Source organism: Phocoena sinus, chromosome 15 (assembly GCF_008692025.1).
Source record: "Phocoena sinus isolate mPhoSin1 chromosome 15, mPhoSin1.pri, whole genome shotgun sequence".
NCBI classification, from domain to species: Eukaryota; Metazoa; Chordata; class Mammalia; order Artiodactyla; family Phocoenidae; genus Phocoena; species Phocoena sinus.
In genome coordinates this window covers 21,339,719-21,359,354 of record NC_045777.1, presented here as the reverse complement: position 1 = coordinate 21,359,354, position 19,636 = coordinate 21,339,719, and the positions used below count along the sequence as shown (strand labels likewise).

General features: G+C 47.0%; 1 protein-coding gene across 1 annotated transcript in view; it reads left to right on the top strand.

The window, feature by feature from the left end:
* LBP (lipopolysaccharide binding protein) overlaps positions 1–13,449 on the top strand; it is a 29,257-nt gene extending 15,808 nt beyond the window's left edge. Inside the window, exons 8-15 of the mRNA XM_032607235.1 lie at positions 1,042–1,218; positions 3,028–3,087; positions 5,283–5,450; positions 6,845–6,912; positions 7,448–7,490; positions 9,650–9,713; positions 10,524–10,600; positions 12,631–13,449. Of these exons, the coding sequence (XP_032463126.1) occupies positions 1,042–1,218; positions 3,028–3,087; positions 5,283–5,450; positions 6,845–6,912; positions 7,448–7,490; positions 9,650–9,713; positions 10,524–10,600; positions 12,631–12,675 (702 nt within the window). The 3' untranslated portion in view covers positions 12,676–13,449. The remainder of the gene's footprint in view (positions 1–1,041; positions 1,219–3,027; positions 3,088–5,282; positions 5,451–6,844; positions 6,913–7,447; positions 7,491–9,649; positions 9,714–10,523; positions 10,601–12,630) is intronic.
* Positions 13,450–19,636: the final 6,187 nt, after the last annotated feature.

Here is a 19,636-nt window from a genome sequence, read left to right as displayed (position 1 = left end):
GCGCCACAAAGGAAGCCCCGCCCACGCTGTCTTACATCACTTAGGCCTTGAAACTTCCCTTCCCCCTTCCTCCCCTCTTTCACCTTTCCCACCAAGCAGGTGAGGTCAATCAGAGCTGGCCCTCAGTGGTGTAGAGGAGCTGACCAGGAGGTCCTATAGGTTAATAGACCAAAGCTTCTGCGGATCCTTTCATTAAGGGATTCTGGATACACACTTTGATCCAAAGGAAAACATCCTTTTTATTTTTTAATTTTTATTGGATTATAGTTGATTTACAATGTTGTGTTAGTTTCAGGTATACAGCAAAGTGTATCAGTTATACATATACATATATCCTCTTTCTTTTTATGTTGGGGGTAGAAGTTTTATTAATTAATTTATTTTTGCTGTGTTGGGTCTTCGTTTCTGTGCGAGGGCTTTCTCTAGTTGTGGCAAGCGGGGGCCGCTCTTCATCGCGGTGCGCGGGCCTCTCACTATCGCGGCCTCTTGTTGCAGAGCACAGGCTCCAGACGCGCAGGCTCAGTAGCTGTGGCTCACGGGCCCAGCTGCTCCGCGAGCATGTGCGATCCTCCCAGACCAGGGCTCGAACCCGTGTCCCCTGCATTAGCAGGCAGATTCTCAACCACTGTGCCACCAGGGAAGGCCCCCCCTTTTTTTTTTAAGATTCTTTTCCCATATAGGTCATTACAGAGCATTGAGTAGAGTTCCCTGTGCTATACAGCAGGTTCTTATTAGTTATCTCTTTTATATATAGTAGTGTGTATATGTCAGTCCCAATCTCTCAATTTATACCTCCTTCCCTTATCCCCTGGTAACCATAAGTTTGTTTCCTACATCTGTGACTCTACTTCTGTTTTGTAAAGAAGTTCATTTGTACCCTTTTTTTTTAGATTCCAAGGAAAACTTATTTAATGGTGGAGTTTCAGGCAGTGCCTCCAGTCCACGTTCCCTCGTCAGACTCTATAGGCAACTACCTAGCTCAGATGTCCAGCCCTGGGATAGACTTAGAAAAGTTCAAATGGATTCTATCTCTCTCTCCAGGGTGAAATTTTTAGCCGTGATCACCGCTCCCCGGTTGCCTTCCTTGCGCCTGTCATGAGCCTTCCAGAAGAACACAGCCGAATGGTCTACTTTGCCATCTCTAATTATGCCTTCAACACCGCCAGCCTAGTTTATCACAAAGTGGGATACCTGAACTTTTCTATCACAGATGACATGGTGAGAATAATAGCACAACAGCTCCCACAAATGACACTGTCTCCTTTCTTCTTTCCTTTCCACGCATTTACATCAGTGAAATAGTAAATTATGACTAAAAGAAAGATCAAGAGCAGGAAAATATAAGTTAGTACAATTTCCCTTTTCACTTTGGCTGCCAGAGAGCTCAAAGTCAAAGTTCTTTCTCCCTTAGAACAATCGTGGAAGACTTTGTGGCTTGCTTGTCTGTCTTTTACTTTTCCCTCCAGACTCGATCTGTTATTCTAATTCATACTTTCTTTCATCCTGATGGTCTGTGGAGGTTTAAAAAAAGATTTTAGTGAATGGGGCAGGACAATAGATACACTGATAAATGCAAAAGTTACATAGAATAGAAAATAAAGACCAAGTTAAAAGTAAAGCACAGGGCTTCCCTGGTGGCGCAGTGGTTGGGAGTCTGCCTGCCGATGCAGGGAACGCGGGTTCGTGCCCCGGTCCGGGAAGATCCCACATGCCGCGGAGCGGCTGGGCCCGTGAGCCATGGCCACTGAGCCTGCGCGTCCGGAGCCTGTGCTCTGCAACGGGAGAGGCCACAACAGTGAGAGGCCCGCGTACCGCAAAAAAAAAAAAAAAAAAAAAAAAAAAAAGTAAAGCACAATTTTATAAAGACACTGGGCCCCCAAATTGATTTTTTTTAATATCACGAATCTCTGCAGGAGCTTCCTGTAGCCAAAATGGAAAGGGTACATGATTTAGTGATTCACAGCAAAAAAGAGAGACAAAGTCTTCCGAGCACTTAGCTCTAAAATAACTGTGTCTTTGTATAAAGAGATGTGACTTTGTATGAAGGTTACTGAATTTTAGAGTGGATCACATGGTTTTCTTTCAGTTTCTTTAATATTTCTGGGGTTTAGATGGATGTTTCTTGTAGCTCTTTGTAAAAGCTGAGGCCTCGTGAACAATGTAGGGAGGGTGGGGGAAACACAATGCAGTCCAAACTGGATGGTCCAGCCTACCCTGGTAATAAATTGAGGACCAGCAGTGATGGATGGAGTGACATGTGTCCTTTGACTCACCCACACCCAGGCCTTTTACTTCTATGGCCACGTTTGAGTCACCCTTCCCACCTGCGGTACAGTCCCTTCTTTCAGTGGGTGGGATCACGGTAGCTGTGTTTTACTGAGCGCTCACTATGTGCTAAGCCTTGGGCTAGATGCTTTGTACCCACCATTTCACTTAGCCCTCACAGTGACCCAACAAGTGGGGACTATAATTATCTCCATCTTATAGGTGAGGAAGTTGGGGCTCAGAGAGGTAAAGGCACTCACCTGACATCACATAGTCACGAAGCCAAGAGTCAAACCTAGATCTGCGTGATTGAAAATCTCACCCTTGTGGATCCTCTGATTGAGTCCTGAGTGTCACTTATGGCCCAAGGAGAGCAGTCAGGATCCCAAGGACTCGTGTGCTCATGGTGAATGCAGAACAGGCATCTCGCCATTGCCATGGTAACCCGGAGCAGTCAAGAAGCTACATTATTGGGCTTCCCTGGTGGCGCAGTGATTGAGAGTCCGCCTGCCGATGTAGGGGACACGGGTTCGTGCCCCAGTCCGGGAAGATCCCACGTGCCGTGGACTGGCTGGGCCCATGAACCTGCGCGCCCAGAGCCTGTGCTCCACAATGGGAGAGGCCACAACAGTGAGGGGCCCATGTACCGCAAAAAAAAAAAAAGAAGCTACATTATTGAATATCCCCCCACTTCCCCAACTCTCTTCAGACCTTTGGCTCCGGCCGGAGCACCTAAAACTTCTTTGTGTCCCTTTGCCGCAGGTTCCGCCTACTTCTAACATCCGACTGACCACCAAGTCCTTCCGCGCCTTCTGCCCCCGGGTAAGGCTTCCCTCAGCCCTCAGGGTGCAGGCTGAGCCCCCAATACTTCAGGGGTTTTCTTTAAAACCTCCACACTCCTCTCAGCTTGACCAAGAGTCAGAAGGCCAGCAGTGGGGCCCCCAGTGAAGGCCGTGGTGCTACAGGTTTGGGGACTCCCTTCCCTTCAAGGCCCAGATAACAGGGGCCTGAGCCCTGTGTCTCGTGGGACCCCAGGCTGCCCAGTCTTTCATTGATGACCTCTGACAATACCAAGGAATGCTGACATGTCCCACAAAATGTATCCTAATTAATAACACCAAGCAATTACAGAGGGCGTACTAGGGGTCAGGCACTGTTCTTGGTGCTTTAAAAAATTATTTTTTGAATGGATAATAAATTCTCATTGTTCAAGATTCAGAAGACATAGAAGGTTATAGAGTGGAAAGTCCCATCCACTCCTGTCCCCTAAACATCCAGTTCACACCCTGAGTCTATCAATATTGTCAGATTGTACACATCTTTCTGGGGCTATTCTATGTATATGTGAACAAATGTATGTCTTTCTTCCATTTTTTTACACAAATGGAGGTATGTTTTACACTCCATTTTGTACCTTACTTTTTCTTTTAGTATACCAGGAGATGATTCCATGTAGGTAGATAAAGAGCTTCCTCACTCTTGTTTTCTTGGGAATCCAGTCTGCCATTGTATTATGGATGGACCATAGTTTGGGTAATCAGTCCCCCATGGAAGGACATTTACGTTGTTTCCAGTCTTTTGCTACATCAGTGTTGCAGTGAATAACCCTGTAGCTTGGTCTTTGCTGGACTAAGCTCTTCATGTTCAATATCTCATTTAATCCCACAGAAATCCACCTGTCCTGTTGCCTCTCCCCTACCTTCTGAGTCCCCCCCAAGACACAGCTCAGACAGGTGGTAGTGTTTAAAGTTCCTTGCAGAAGGCTTGATGATGGCTGAGAGGAATTATAACGGTGGGAGAATGGTTGAACTTTAAATACTGCGGTACCTGGGTCACGTCCTTCCATAACATACCCTCACAGAGGCCCTTTCTCTCCCTAGAGCCCCACAAAAGCCCAACCTGCCACCATGTTGTCGGCGCTAGCTTTAGAGGGATCTTGGCTTCATCCTGGTTCCAACATCCCTTTTGCCCAAAAAGAGGAGGAAACTCTCCCCTCCCTTCCTGCTCACATCATAATCAACCTGACACAGAAGCAGCTCGGGTCACCTTCTTAGTCAAGTGGTTTACCTCCTCAACCTTCTAAAGATCTCCCTTTTACAACTGAATGTAGATTTTATATTTGCATAACCAAAAGGCTCATGGGACTGTCGTTCCTCCACCAACTTCCCCCATAAAAGGAACAGTCTTGACCCCAAATTAAATTCTAATTAAAAGGAAAATTGCCAGCTCTTTGAAATGGTGGGATCTAGGTGTGCTGTGCTTCAGAAACAGTGGTGTCTGGGCTTTGCATGTGCAGTTACCTGACTGTGATGGGGGTATAGAGAAAAAAAGAGCTCTCACCCACTGCCCAGGGAGGGGTGTGGAGTGAAAAAAAAATCAGCCTAATCTTTCTGGAGGACAGCTTGGCAATCAATAACTGGCAGAAGATTTAAAAATATCCCTGCCTGGGGCTTCCCTGGTGGCGCAGTGGTTGAGAGTCCGCCTGCCAATGTAGGGGACGCAGGTTCGTGCCCTGGTCCGGGAAGATCCCACATGCCACAGAGCAGCTGGGCCCGTGAGCCATGGCCGCTGAGCCTGTGCTCCGCAATGGGAGAGACCACAAGAGTGAGAGGCCCACATACCACTAAAAAAAAAAAAAAAAAAAAAAATCCCTGCCCTTGGACTCAGCAATTCCATGTCTAGGAATGTATCCCCCAAAATAATAGCCAACAGTACACAGGAGAGTGGTCTTTAAAATGGCAAAACCTTGGAGACAACTTGATGTGCAATAATGTTAGATCAATTGCAGTACCCATGCACAGTGGAATACAATGCATCCATGAGATAAATGACACAGACTCCATATGTCTGATGTGGAAGGATGTCCAGTTATACCTTCAAGAGAAAAAGGCACAGAGCATTTTGTGGAAATTAAACCAACCAAGAAGTGTTCTCAGCTTGATCTGACTCCCTCAAGGGTCTCCCAGCAAACCTGCATGTTTCCTTCTCTTGACATAATTTCTTCATTCTGCCCTCAGTTAGCCAGACTGTACCCCAACACGAACTTAACGCTCCAAGGCACAGTGGTCTCTGCCCCGTTCCTGAACTTCAGCCCTGGGAATCTGTCCTCAGCTGCCCAGATGGAGATTGAGGCCTCTGTGCTCCTGCCCAACTCCGTCAAGGAGCCCGTCTTCCGGCTTGGTGTGGTAAGGTTCAAAGGCTTGGCAACATTGTTCCCTTTTCCTACATGCTTTTTCCCCCACTCCCCACCTGGCTAATTCTTTAAGATAGATCTCAACTTAAGTATCACTTCCTCAGATAGGCCTTTCTTGGTTGCCCTTACCCCTGATCTACCTTAGGCCCCTTGTCATTTTTTTTTCTTGTGGCACCCTATTATTTTTCCTCATAGGACTTATTGTAAAGATACCAATGTAGCTGTTTGCAGGTTTATTTGCTTAATGTATGTTTGCCCAACTAAGTGAGTCTGGTCTATTGTGGGGAGGAAGGCAGAGGGGATCTTTGACCTGTTGCTCTGCGCTGTATCTATCTCTGACCCCTGAAGACTACATTTCCCAGGCATCCTTGCACTGACTTCCAGCTAGGTCAGCCAATGGAAGACACTGTCAGGAGAACAGAGGGTGGGAGGAAGGAAGAAGCCAGAGTATTTCTTCTTCTCTCTCTATCTTGGACAGAGACTCAGGCACTGACTGTGTCTCCTCCATGGTGCCTCCCCAATTCCTCCCTCTGTTCCTCCAGTCCTGGGGTGCAAGCAGCTTCCCACCCCTGCTAATCTCTGAGTTGCCTCTCCAACTCTTTTTTAACTTCTCAGCAATTCCATCATTTGTATAACCAATCCCCTGTATGAAATTCCCTCTTGGTTAAATATTGAGAGTTGTGTCTCCCTTCTCAATGGACCCTGTCAAACAGAGAAGGGATTCTGAGTTTTTTGGGGGTCCTGCTCACAGGATGGAGAACTTTGCTCTCTTGTTCCAGGTCTGAAACTCAGCAAGACAAATTTCTAGAAGAGTAATTGCTCCCAGATGTTATATCTGCAACTTGATATTGTTGTTATTGTTATCAAAATTGTTGTCAATATATTTTATTTTATTATTTTTTATTTTTATTTTTATTATTTTGGTAAAGCAGAAAAGGATAGCTTTATTGCTTTGCCAGGCAAAGAGGAACACACCAGACTTCTGCCCTGAAAAACTACGTGTCCCCAATATATTTTAAATTAAAACATAAGCTATTATCATTACTATTATTATTTACTCGGGCTGAATCTTGGCCCTGAGATAGCTAGAAATGGTCCCTTTAGAGATCTCCAGGCATAGGCCTCTATACCTTCTCTTGGTAGTATGTTCAAAGTTTAATTGCTACTATCATAGTCAGCAATTTCAAGTAAAAATATTCAAGTCCAAGTTCAAATGTTTATTGAGCACCCATGATGAGCTTCCTGGGAGTCTAATCTAGTGGGCAAGTTCCTGCTTTAACTCAGTGAGATGTTTGCTTAGAGGAGACAGCAGGTCCTCATAGTTATCTGTTCTGTACATGACAACCTCCTTCATTTAGACCTGTTTCTTTCTACTGGAATTACCAGGCCACTAATGTGTCTGTCATGTTGACCTTCAACACCAGCAAGATCACTGGATTCCTGAAGCCAGAAAAGTAAGTCAGCCTCGTGACTTACATGGGGGGCGCTCAACTGGGCTCCATCTGACGCTTCAGCTGATTCCCTGTAGCTGGAGGTGGGATGTAACCAGACCCCCCTGTCAAACCGTGGGGCCCACGGTTTGGGAAGGAAAGTTAAATTTTACCCCAGTTGGCCCAATTCCTTTGGCCAACTGGATCTGCCTCCATAAACTTCCTTTTCACCTAACCCCCATTACTTCCAAATTTCTAAAGAATTTACTAATACTGCTTTTTCTTAATCTATGAATTTTAGACATCGGCAATATTGACTTCCTGAAATTATAGAGACTGAGTTCTTTTATGCTACACACTTCCCCTCTGCAAGTCTTCCCAGTAAGGTTGTATCATTGTTTTTGGTTCCTCAATCACCTTTTTCACTCTCACTGCTACCACACCCTGGGCCCTGTGCCTTCTCAAGATGGTGTCTCCTCCTTTCTGGGGATCCCTACATTGCTTAGGTTTCCCTTGAACATAATGCCCACATCTCTGAATCTTCTCTGATTTGTTATAGGATACAAGTGGAACTGAAAGAATCTAAAGTTGGAGTATTCAATGTAAGTTATTATTGTTTTTATTTATGAAATGATTAGGGTAATAATTAATTTAGAATATTTACTAAATAATGCTTTGGCACCTATAATAGAAAATAGAAAAGGAGAAGAGTTACTCTCTGCCCTAGAAAAGCATAGAAGTTCTTGAAGACAGGAACCATAGGGCAGAGGAACAGTTACCTCCCAATATAAGACAGTATAATTAAATCATCTGTTGGACAGAATTCTTTTAACTGCAAAGAATAGAAAGCCAACTAAAAGTGTCTTAAGCAAGCAGAAGGAATGTATAGGTCATAACCAAAAAACAAAAAAGCTAAGGCTAGAGGTTTCAGGCATAGCTGGATCCAGGTGTTCAAATTAGTACATCAAGAATCTCCAAGGGAAGGGGAGAGGGGCGATATAGGGATAGGGGGAGAATGGTTATTAAGGGATTATATAAAATCGTGTGAAACTTTTGAAAATTGTAGAGCACTACAGAATTTAAAGAATCTTTCATTCAATTTTTTAGAAAGAAAAAATCTATATATTCCAAAAAAAAAAAGAATATCTCTCCATTCTGCTTTCATCTGTGTTGGCTTCATTCTCAGGCAGGTTCTTCCCACTGGTGGAAAACTCACAAATTTCCTGTAGTTTCTTTTTTTTTTTACCCACAAAAAAAAAAACAAAAAAAAACAAGCCCTCGTTGGATTAATCTTGGTCATGTGCCCATTCTTTAGCCAATCACGTGGTCGGAAATTGGACAAGGTCAGTTGGCTGAGCTTGGTTTAATCTACACTCCCCAAGCCAGGATTTGCAGTCCCAAACCACATGGACTGAGACTGGAAAGGAGGGTTCCCCAGGAGAAAATAGGGACTATTATTAAAAAAAAGGAATTGAGTGCTGGGCAGGCAAAACCAAAAGATGATTTCCACAAAGAGGAAAAAGTGATGAAATAGGTGGTGCCATATTAAAGGAGGAAAAAGAATGGGAAGTTTTATGTGGGCTGAAACAATCGAGGAGAGATTTCTGAAAAGAGGGAAAGTGGGGTGATGGCAGCTGCTCACACCTTTTTACCATCCTATGGATACTGGTTCCCTCTGACCACACTTTACCTGCCCCCCACTTCCAAGACTTTCCCTCAAGTAGAAATGGAAAAAATACATCGAGTGTGGGGAGAAACATTGCCCACAGGGACCCTGAAGGATGACTCCTTTCAGAGAACAAAGGCTAAAGTGAATAATGACACACTAATATTGTATCTGTGCATGGCATGTAAAAATGTTCTATGAAGTAAATTATTCATATGTAAAGAGTCACAAAAAGACATCCTATCATGTTTCCAGAACATCAGTTGTAAAAAATAAGACCTGTAGGGCTTCCCTGGTGGCACAGTGGTTGAGAGTACGCCTGCCGATCCAGGGGACACGGGTTCGTGCCCCGGTCCGGGAGGATCCCACACGCCGCGGAGCGGATGGGCCCGTGAGCCATGGCCGCTGAGCCTGCGCATCCGGAGCCTGTGCTCCGCAACGGGAGAGGTTACAACAGTGAGAGGCCCGCGTACCGCAAAAAGTAAAATAAAATAAAATAAGACCTGTAGAATCAGGTAAATCTGGATTCAAATTCAGACCCTGCTGCCTGAGTTCTAGCAAGTCACTTTCATTCTGTGGGCCTCAGTTTTCTTATCTGTGAAATGGGGACATTAATATTAACTTCGAAGTGTTCTAGTGAAAATTGAATCAGGTGTAGAAGTAATGCTCTGAGCCCTATACCTGGCACATAGTGAGTGTCAAAAGTTGGGTTTCATAATTTTTGTTTTGACTTAAAAATCTTTTTTATTATATAAGTAACTTGGGAAAACATTTCCACTGTAAAAAGAAAAATTAACTACTAAAGATAAGGCTAAGCCAAACCTTGATGTTCTTCCTGGAGGATAGATAGTTGGGTGGGTAGTCTTCCAAATTTTTCTATCCCTTTGTACACATATAAATGTGCATCTCAAGATAGTTTTATCTTATCAGTTAGTAGCATGATGTAGGTATCTACCTGAAACTTGCTTTTTTTCAAGCCTTTTGCCATGTCAACACATACAAAACCACCCCACCCACAGGGTGGCCTCTCTGGAGGTTTGTTGGTGGGCAAGATGGTACATGTGGTTATGGTGTACCTCTCCTATTCTCCACCAGGTGGAGCTGTTGGAGGCGCTGCTCAATTACTACCTTCTCAACACCCTCTACCCCAAGGTCAATGGTAAGTATCACTATGGATTTTTCCAAGTCAAGAGTGGACACTGCTCTTTCAGGGAAAGAAAGCTGGGACCAGGGCTCTCCTGCAGGCTGTGTGACCTTGGGCGAGTCACTTCTCTTCTCTGAGCTTCAGTGTCCTGTCTGTGAGACAGGAGTGTTGAAGTCAGCCCCACCTCATTCCAGGCCTCTAAGGAGGGTTGAGGATAGGGGCAGTTTTTGGAACACAGTAAACCTCCTCCTAAGAGAGAAAGAGGGGCTCACAGAAGTGCCCATACACACCCTGAAGTGACAGGTGAGACTGAGAACCAAGTTAATATACAGGGTACAAGGCAGCCCACCTCTAAAATCACATTCCCCAGTTAGTTACCATCTCCCTGGTCAAAAAATAAAACTTAAAGACCTAAACCCTCTTTGCATGAGACCCTGCTTCATTTGGCTACAGTAGAAAGCAGGATGCAGGTGGGGGGCAGAGAACAAATGCCCACTGGATTCTTATCATGAGTAGACGCTGCCCCATCCCTGCCACTGTCTCCACAGAGCACCATGGCTGAGGGCTCAGGCTCCTCTGTCAGTCTGCCTGGCATCAAATCCCAGTTCTTCCACTTTCTAGCTATGGAACCTAGGACAGGTTACTTGGCCACTCTATGCCTCAATTTCCTTATCTGTAACATGGGAATAATAATCCCAATCTTTGGTGATAATTAAATGGGAATATACCATGTATAGGGTTTGCAGAGAGGAACTTTTTGATGTAAAATTGTCTCTGTAATTATTTATTAACAAATGTCTCTCGATGTTCTGCCGCAACCTCCAGATAAGTTGGCAGAAGGCTTCCCCCTCCCTCTGCTAAAGCGTATTCAGCTCTATGACCCTGTTCTCCAGATCCACAAGGTCAGTGGGTTCAGCAGGGTTCCGAGGAATTGGGGAGGGGGGTTGGTTAGCTTTCCTGGTTTGCAGGCTATAACTCAGTGGGTGGGACCCAGCCCAGCCCTGCAGCTGGGAAAGCCTCCCCGGGGCTGGGATGGTTCAGGGTCAGCTGGATGCCATGAGGCCGTCCACGTGTCCTTTAGAAGTGCCACCTCTATGGGGGCAGGTGGGATTTGACACAACCTGTGTCACAACTTTCCACCCCCTGCCGCCCCGCCCCCCGGCCGTGGGTGACCTGGGAGAACCTCAAGACCAGCTCGTTTTAAAAATACAGCAATCCTAGCCATGCCAACAGCTCAGGTTCTGAAAGCCATTAGTAAGTTTTTAAAATTTCTTCTAATTTCTTGGGAATTCCCTGGTGGGCCAGTGGTTAGGACTCGGCACTTTCATTGCTGAGGGCCCGGGTTCAATCCCTGGTCTGGGAACTGAGATCCCACAAGCCGTGTGGTGAGGCCAAAATTAATTAATTAATTAATTAAAATAAAATTTCTTCTAATTTCTTAAGTAGAAGAGCTTTGATGTATTAATAGATACATGTTTGGTGTGCCGTCCCTCAGAGACCCATTGCCCCACCACACTCATAGCTTGACTTCTGGTGTACTTCCTTCCAGCCTTTTGTCTCCTCCAAGCATTTTTTGAAATTGTTTTCTTGTTATGGATAGTTGCCTTGCTAGCGCTCAGACCTGTTTTCTTTTGGTTGCAGTCTAGTCTTCCTTCCGCCCACCAATGTTAAATTCTGTCCCAAGCATGCAAGGGACCATAATTTACTTAACTATTTGAATACCAAGGAATATGTCTGATTCTTCACCAGACTCTCCACTCTTCTGACCAAGCATTTTATGCGCCATCTGTGCCCCACGGTTCAGGTTATCTTTCTAGAAGAGCATCCGTAAGGTGGGATGACTGGGTTGGCAGGCTTGTGAGCATTAAAGGAGATGGCTGCTTTGTGCCTGGTACATAGTCAACATCCAGCAAACAACAGCTACTAAAGAGAGGGACAGGCAGCAGAGTGATCAGGAACATTGAAACAGAGATCAACTGAGACATTTGAAAAACAAATATTCCGAGCCCTTTTGCATCCAGAGATACTCAACATCCAACTATTGCTGAGAGTTTATAAGGAGTGAGACAGATCATTGTTCAAAGCAAGGACTGAGTGACAATTCATGCAGCTGGCCTCAGTTTTCCCCTGTGTAAAGTGGGGTGTAGCCCAAACCTCACTGGGCAGTTATGAAGATTAGAGCTTCTAGCTCAGTTTGGCACCATGGAAGTCATTAGAAATTTGTTGGATTGACCCTTGAACAACACGGGTTTGAATGGCCCCATGTCCGTGTATACGCAGATTTTTTTCAATAATAAATACAATACTATGGTACTACACCATCTCTGCAGTTGGTTGAATCTGTGTATGAGGAACTGCGGCCGCGAGGAACCGCGGATATGGAGGGCTGACTCTAAATTATACGTGGATTTTCCCACCCATCGGTGCCCCTAACCCCGCAGTTGTTCAGAGGTCAACTGTATATACTATCATATCCAATAAAAATTTGAGGTCAGCTCTGCCCATGTGTTTGACCCCCAAAGGCAGGGGATGGTTGCTGTGGGAAAGAATTGGATTTTGCTCTGAGTTCAGAATTCCCACCCCTTTGGTGATGGAAACTTACGAGGAAGTAGGAGAATAAACCCCAGCGGCTCACAGTTTTGTCTTATTCACCAAGGAGAGAGAATTTAGGTGACACAGGGGACATTTATAAGGTCTGCCAGGAAGCAGCAGCTTGGGAGATGACAGATAAATTGCCACGTTAGAGAAGGTAGCTGGCAAAAGCTGTGCTTTATGGAGACCTTGGGACAGAGGCACACGCTCGATTTATGCACTGACCTGGTTTCTGGCAGAGCTTGTACTTCCCCAGACATGGGCCTCCCTTTAAATCAGAGATGCATCTTTTTGGAGTAGAGGATGCTTTTACCATCCTGTCCTGTCTTGTCTCTCCTAGGACTTCCTGTTTTTGGGCACCAACGTCCGGTACCTGAGAGTTTGAGGACAGGGCAAAAGACAGGGCTTGGAGGCCACAGCTGGATTGCCAAGTTGCATTTCCAGATGTGCAGCATATTCCTGGAGATTCTGGGAGGATGAAGACCATTTATGTTATCAGCTCTGGGGGACTGGCCTCTGTCCCCACACTCCTCCTTTTCAGCACGTACACCCACACCCCCTCTAACTCTGGATTTTACTTTCCCACCAGGATGGACCGTCCTCCCCCACTAGCCTGTACTGTCTTCAAGGGCAGGTCTTTTTTATTCACCATCAGATCCCTGTGCCTAGCAGAGTGCTTGCACTTAGTAGGTCCTCAATAAATATTTATTGAATGGCTCAGTGAAGGAACCATCTGGTACTCTAGCTGAACCCCCCTACTGCCAACCCTCTCTTATTTAAGGGGTCTTTGGATGGTCAGCTCCATCTGTGGTCTTCAAGGATGAACCCTGACCACATTCCCATTTCTCAGCGCTGCTGCTGTGGGGACCTCAATGAGAGAACATGGGATTCACTCCCTGCTCAGCCCTGGACCTGGTGCTGATGCTGGCTCTCTAAGACAATTGTCCATCTCAGTTTGGGGGCAGTTCATGGGCTCATTTCAGTACGTGCTCCCTCTCTCCCTCCCCCTCTGTCTGCTGCAGACACAGGAGCCAGAGGGTCTCCGGGAGCAAAAACTCAGCCTCCTGCTGCCCTCCCCATTGAAACGGGTGTAAATTAGGAGGAAATGGATCTGTCTAAGTTTTGGGTCCGACCCGAATAAAAGACTCATCCAACTGTTGTTTATGAGCCCCAGGCCTGGAGGAAGAGGCCGTGATTTCTAATCCCTGAACAGCCAGCCTTTGATCAGACTTTACCAAACAGTCATTTCCAAGTTGGGCCCCCGGGGACTGGGAATCAGAAAGCTCGTTGGATGCTTTCTTAATTGTGTAAATGAGCAGGTGGATGGAGCTGCCGGCTAGCAGATAATTCACAGGGAATAGACCCATTTACGCTGCGTGTGACAGAGATGCATTCCAATATGGGACGATGCACTGTCACCCAGCTGGAGGCGGGGTGAGCCATGGCTTCGCCTCGTCCCTTTTGTTCACTTGTCTGCCACCATCATCCATCCTGTGATGGACTGTGAAGGGCTCGGCTTCATCCAGCACTGGCCACGTGGCCTTGGACCGGTCCCTTTCCCCGTTTCCCCCACTTTATCCTATGAAATAAGGATGATAATAATAGTAGCCATGTCCTAGGACTCTTATAATGGTGATATTAGGTAATCCATGTAAAAGGATTTATTTAACCCTAGTGGGGATTCAATATTTATTGGCTGGACGTGCTTACTGAACATCCTCCTGTTTGCAGGCACTGAGTCGGTCAGCACAGGGGAACTAGAGGCAGCACAGACCCAGTTCCTATGTCTGTTTTTCAGGACATTGCCTCACCGTGGAAAGAGCCAGTCTTGGCTCCAACTTACTTGCTTTGGGCCTCAGGGAAAGGCCTCTCTAAAGCCTGTGTCCTCCCCGGTCAAATTTGCTGGGAATACCTCCTTGCAGGGTGACTAGGGACTCAGTGGGTTCACATCCAGCTTCTGGGGGTGAGGGGAGGATAGGGCATAACCAGGTCCTGGTAAACAGCTGATGCGATTATCACCTGCCTTCCTTTGGGCTCCCCAGAAGCAGACTCTGAAACAAGGAGGCGGGTATAAGTAGTTTACTGGGAAGAGGATCCCAGGGAAATAACCAGTAGAGCAGAGAAAATGTGATGGGGGGCAGGGATGGGCTTCCCTGGTGGCGCAGTGGTTGAGAGTCCGCCTGCCAATGCAGGGGACACGGGTTCGAGCCCTGGTCTGGGAAGATCCCACATGCCACAGAGCAACTGGGCCTGTGAGCCACAATTACTGAGCCTGTGCGTGCAATGAAGAGTGACCCCCGGTTGCCACAACTAGAGAAAGCCCTTGCACAGAAACGAAGACCCAGCACAGCCATAAATAAATAAATTAATTAATTTTTAAAAATTTGTAAGAAAAAAATGTGATGGGGAAGGGAAGGCAGCCTTTAAAGTGTTCATGATCAAACCAATTACCACCTTAATCCCACTCAGGAAACTCTGGGAGCCAGTGTAGAACACTCAGAGTATCCACCCAAGGGCTGAGATTGCCGGGATGCTTGTACATCGTCTCCCATCAACCACTGTTTGAGGGGAGCTCCTGGGGACATCAGTTCTCTGATTCTTCTAGTCTGGGCAGGGCGGGCTCTAGCATCTGTAGAAACCTCTCAGGCAAAGAAACGCAAGTGGCAGCAAGTAGAACTCAGGTTGGCGTGTGACTGGTAAGATGGGTGGGGCCCACGCGTGGCTGTACAATAGGGTAGGAGTTCACCAGCTCAAAATCCTGGATGTGATATGAGACTGTTGGCCACATTGCCTGGAAAAGCTGTGGGTTGGTCTCCTCTGCATATTTGTAAGAAACTCAGCCTAGTTTTCAAGCAAGCCTTCATTTCAGAGCATTCTAGAACGCTCCAGGACATTCCAGGGGATGGCCCCAAGAAAGGACTCCAGGAAGCCCAGGCACGTTCTTGATGAGTACGGGGCAGCCAGGTTTGCTATGAAACAGGGGAAAAAACCAATTCTTTGTGAAAGAACAAAATATTTCTCATTCACAAAGCAAGGAAAGGCCATTCCTACCCAATGAGACTAAACACATTCATTCAGTAACAGAGCCTCAAGTTAGTGTCATCATGTCTTGCTGGGGTAGCTCCAGGACAACCACTGCTGGCCCTGGGGTCCCCTAGCAGGTTCTGACACCCTGAAATCCGACTATAGACATGCAAGTATCCTCAACAGCTCAGACCTTATAGGAGGACTGGCCTTGGGACAGCACATTCTGATATTAATGATCAGAACTCTGGGCTATCAAAGAACCATCGAGAGACTATAGAAGAACCATTGATAGTTATGGTGCCATAGAGCTCACGCCCACACAAACTAAGACGCCACCCTGGAGATGCTGCACCTCCTGGTTACAAACTGACTCCCGCTCTGCGCTTCACTAACTTCCCAAGAGCCCTCCTACAGCTACACAATGTTCCACACTTGTGGACATACAAGACAACTTCCTCTTTCTTAGAGATTAATCGGATTTCCTGGTGGGGATGGACCACAATTTTTTTAACCAACCCCCTACTAATGGGTCCTTAGGTTGTTTCTGATATTTGGCTTTTATGAATGAGAAGTCCAGCTCCTTATTTTAACTGAAGTCCAGCATTTTAACCAAAATCTTACGTGTGATTTCTGGGGCCTGACCATAGGCAATTACAAAGGCTTTATCTGACAGGCCTCGTGGAGGAAAGCTACCCTCCTCATCCCAGTCTCGGTGCCCAGACAATGCACTGTGGTCTCTGAGGGGAGTTGCAGTCAAGGACTCAGACACCCTGGACAGTTATGCTCTTTGCATATTTGCATTCCTAGCCCAGAAGCCTTTGTTCCTAAGTTTTGGGGTTTTTAAAATAAATTTATTTTATTTACTTTTATTTTTGGCTGCATCGGGTCTTCGTTGCTGCACGCGGGCTTTCTCTGGTTGCAGTGAGCGGGGGCTACTCTTTGTTGTGGTGCACGGGCTTCTCATTGCAGTGGCTTCTCTTGTTGTGGAGCACGGGCTCTAGGTGCACGGGCTTCAGTAGTTGCAGCACGCGGGCTCAGTAGTTGTGGTGCACGGGCTCTAGAGCACAGGCTCAGTAGTTGTGGTGGACGGGCTTAGTTGCTCCGCGGCATGTGGGATCTTCCCAGACCAGGGCTCAAACCCGTGTCCCCTGCATTGGCAGGCAGATTCTTCACCACTGCGCCACCAGGGAAGCCCTCGTTCCTAAGTCTCTTTACCTGAAACCTTAGGCAGAGGTTTCCAGAGGCCTTTGCCAAGGACTCTGTCAGGGAAAGAAGGGGGAACCTTGAAGATATTTTCCCCATAATGACTCACACTCAGTACTTTTCCACTCCCAGCCCTTCCCCCCTTCCCTCCCCCTGCCTCCCTGGCTCAGGGTCCAGGAACCTGACAGTGGTTTCTTTTTGGGGATCCTCATCAGTGAGACGACCCCAGCACTTGCACCGAAACCCCTGATCCACCTGCACCTTGTCCCATGGGGGAAATGGAACAGGGGTGTCGGTGCTTTCTCTGGTTTGAGCCGCTCGCTTATGCTATTGGAGTGAGTGACTGAAGGTTTCACTGTGGTTTTCATTTTGGCTTGTCGTTGCTTTAATCAACTCCTCCGACACTTGGCAGCCCAGCTTTCTCCAGTTCAGCTGAACTCTTTGACAATAAATAGTGCTTCCGTGAAAAACTTTACCCAGGGCTTCCCTGGTGGCACAGTGGTTGAGAGTCCGCCTGCCGATGCAGGGGACGCGGGTTCATGCCCCGGTCCGGGAAGATCCCACATGCCGCGGAGCGGCTGGGCCCGTGAGCCATGGCTGCTGAGCCTGTGCGTCCGGAGCCTGTGTTCCTCAACGGGAGAGGCCACAACAGTGAGAGGCCCGTGTACCGCAAAAAAAAAAAAAAAAAAAAAAAAAAAAAAAAACTTTACCCATACGTCATTTCTTATTCATGCATCCATAGAAACATAGGAGCACGTACATCTGTGAAATAAATGTCCAGAAATGGAATCCAACCATTTAAAGAGACCCTTCCATCAATTTAGCAATCGTGTGTTTGCTCTCAGTCTCTCCTCTTTCACCCTCCCCCCTCCTCCTGAGTATGCAGGGGCGGGGACTCACGTGGGCTCATGACAGTGGCAGTGGCGTGGGGGAGGGTTATGTAGTAAAGAATTCACCTTTGCTCAGAGAGGGGGCTGGTCTTTGCCCTCAGCCCCTGAGACGTCATCTCCAGGCCCTTGGGAAGTCCTGCCTGATCAGAGTGTCTTGTCTAGCTGGGAGCACTGCACATTCCCGACAGTTAACGGTGTGAACTATGGTGGGGACTTTGGGTGACATGGTACCATCTGGACCTCCAAAGGGGCTGCAGATGGGGTCAGCCACGTGGGTGGTCAACCATGTCTACAGATGGAGCCCCAGTAAAGACTGGACACCAAGGCTTGGGTGAGCTTCCCCAGTTGGCAACACTGTGCATATTGTCACAGTGTGATGCTAAGAAAGTAAGGCCATCCACGGATCCACAGGGAAAGGCCAACTGGAAGCTCGGTGTTTGCAGCTTCCCTGGATTCTGTTCTCTGCCCCTCTTCCACTGGCTGACTTTAATTGGTATCCTTTCCCTTTAACAAACTGTAACCAGGAGTGGAACAGATTTCCGTGAGTTCTAGAGTCCCTTTAGCCAATTATAGAACTTATGGGTGGTCTTGGGGACCCTCAAACTTGCAATTGATATCAGAAGTGAGGGTGGGTGGTCTTGTGACTGTGCTACCTCTAACTTCACAAGGGGTCTTGTATTCTCCGGCTCCGAAACACTGCTGGCCTCAGACACTGAGCTCAAGGCCAGTGACACTGATATCTGTTCTCTGTGATCTGACCAGGCCTGGAGGGCCCTCATCTCCTGCCCCCCTGACTCATCCCCAGCTCTGTTATTTTTGGTGCTACAAGTCCTGTACTGGTCAGGATCCCTAACTTCAAACTTCAGAATCCACTCTGGTTGATATAAGCAAGAAGGAGGTTTCAGTCTCCAAGGATTTGAAGACCATCAGTGGTTGCCATGAGCCCCACTCATGAGTATATGCCTTTGGTCCAGACCTCTCTTCTGAGATCCCCACCTGTCCCATAACTATAGGCTTGACATTCACCTCCAGCTGACTGGATTAGGGGGCTGCACCTGGCTCATGTGACAAAGGAACCTGTCAAGGTATCCTGAGGATTTCCCTTGGAGTCTGGTACATAACTTCCCTCACAGCATATCTACGTGGGCCTGCTTTTCCCAGCCCACAGAGGATTAAAACACAGCAGAACAGATGTCTGCTTTATGGCCACTAAAGAACCCAGAGCTGGATTCTCTCCATCCCTTAGAGAAGGCTTTCCTCCCACCTCAAGTGATCTCATGGGACCCTTAGTGCAGACCTATCATCACAAACCCCAGGGACAGGTAGGCTGTTTTTGAAAGGATGCTCTCACCACTGCCACCACATCTTGGGGTGCAGGGCTAGTCCCAGAGCCATCACTGGCATTCCCCAGACCCAATCAAGCCCAGCTTTCTTTCAGCCGTACCCCTCCAACCCCAGCTAGCTTTCTAGGACCTGCGGTTCAATCAAAAGTGCCTCTCTAAGAACTCCCCCTGAAAAAATCCAGGTGTTATCAGGAATGTGGAGTAACCGCAACACTTGTCCACTGCTGGTGGGAATGTAAGTTGGTACAACCATTGGAAGGATAAGCTAGCTACAGTTGAACATGGATGTGCCCCATCACCCAGCAGTCAGACACCCAACTGAAATGCCCAGCTATGTTCACCAAAGACACATACTGGTGTGTTCATATACACTCTTCACCATAACCCCCAACTGAAAATAACCCAAATGTCCATCAGTAGTGGATGGATGCGTGGTGGAAGATTCGCACAACAGAACTTCAGCTGCGCATAGTAACGTGGACACCGCCCACAAACACAGCGCCGAGTTAAAGAAACCTGACGCAAAGGAGTACCTGCTGGATGAGCCCACTGACACCAAGTTCAAAAGCAGGTGAATCTCTCATGGAAGCAGAGGTCAGGAGAGAGCTCATGCTGCCTGGGAGGGGAACCGACCGGAAGAGGACATGAAGAGCTCCTAAGGGGGTCTGACAGTGTTCTACTTCTTGATCTGTGTGCTGCTTACATGGGTGAGTTCACTCCGTGAACAGCAATCTATCTGCACACTTATTATTTGTACACTTTTCTGCATGTATTCAAAGAAGTATACAAAACATGCGTCAGTCTGTATTTACGAGACTTCTTATAGTGTCTTTCGTTATGTAGGCCCCCTAGAAACAAAGTTCGATTTTTCTGGGTTTATTCA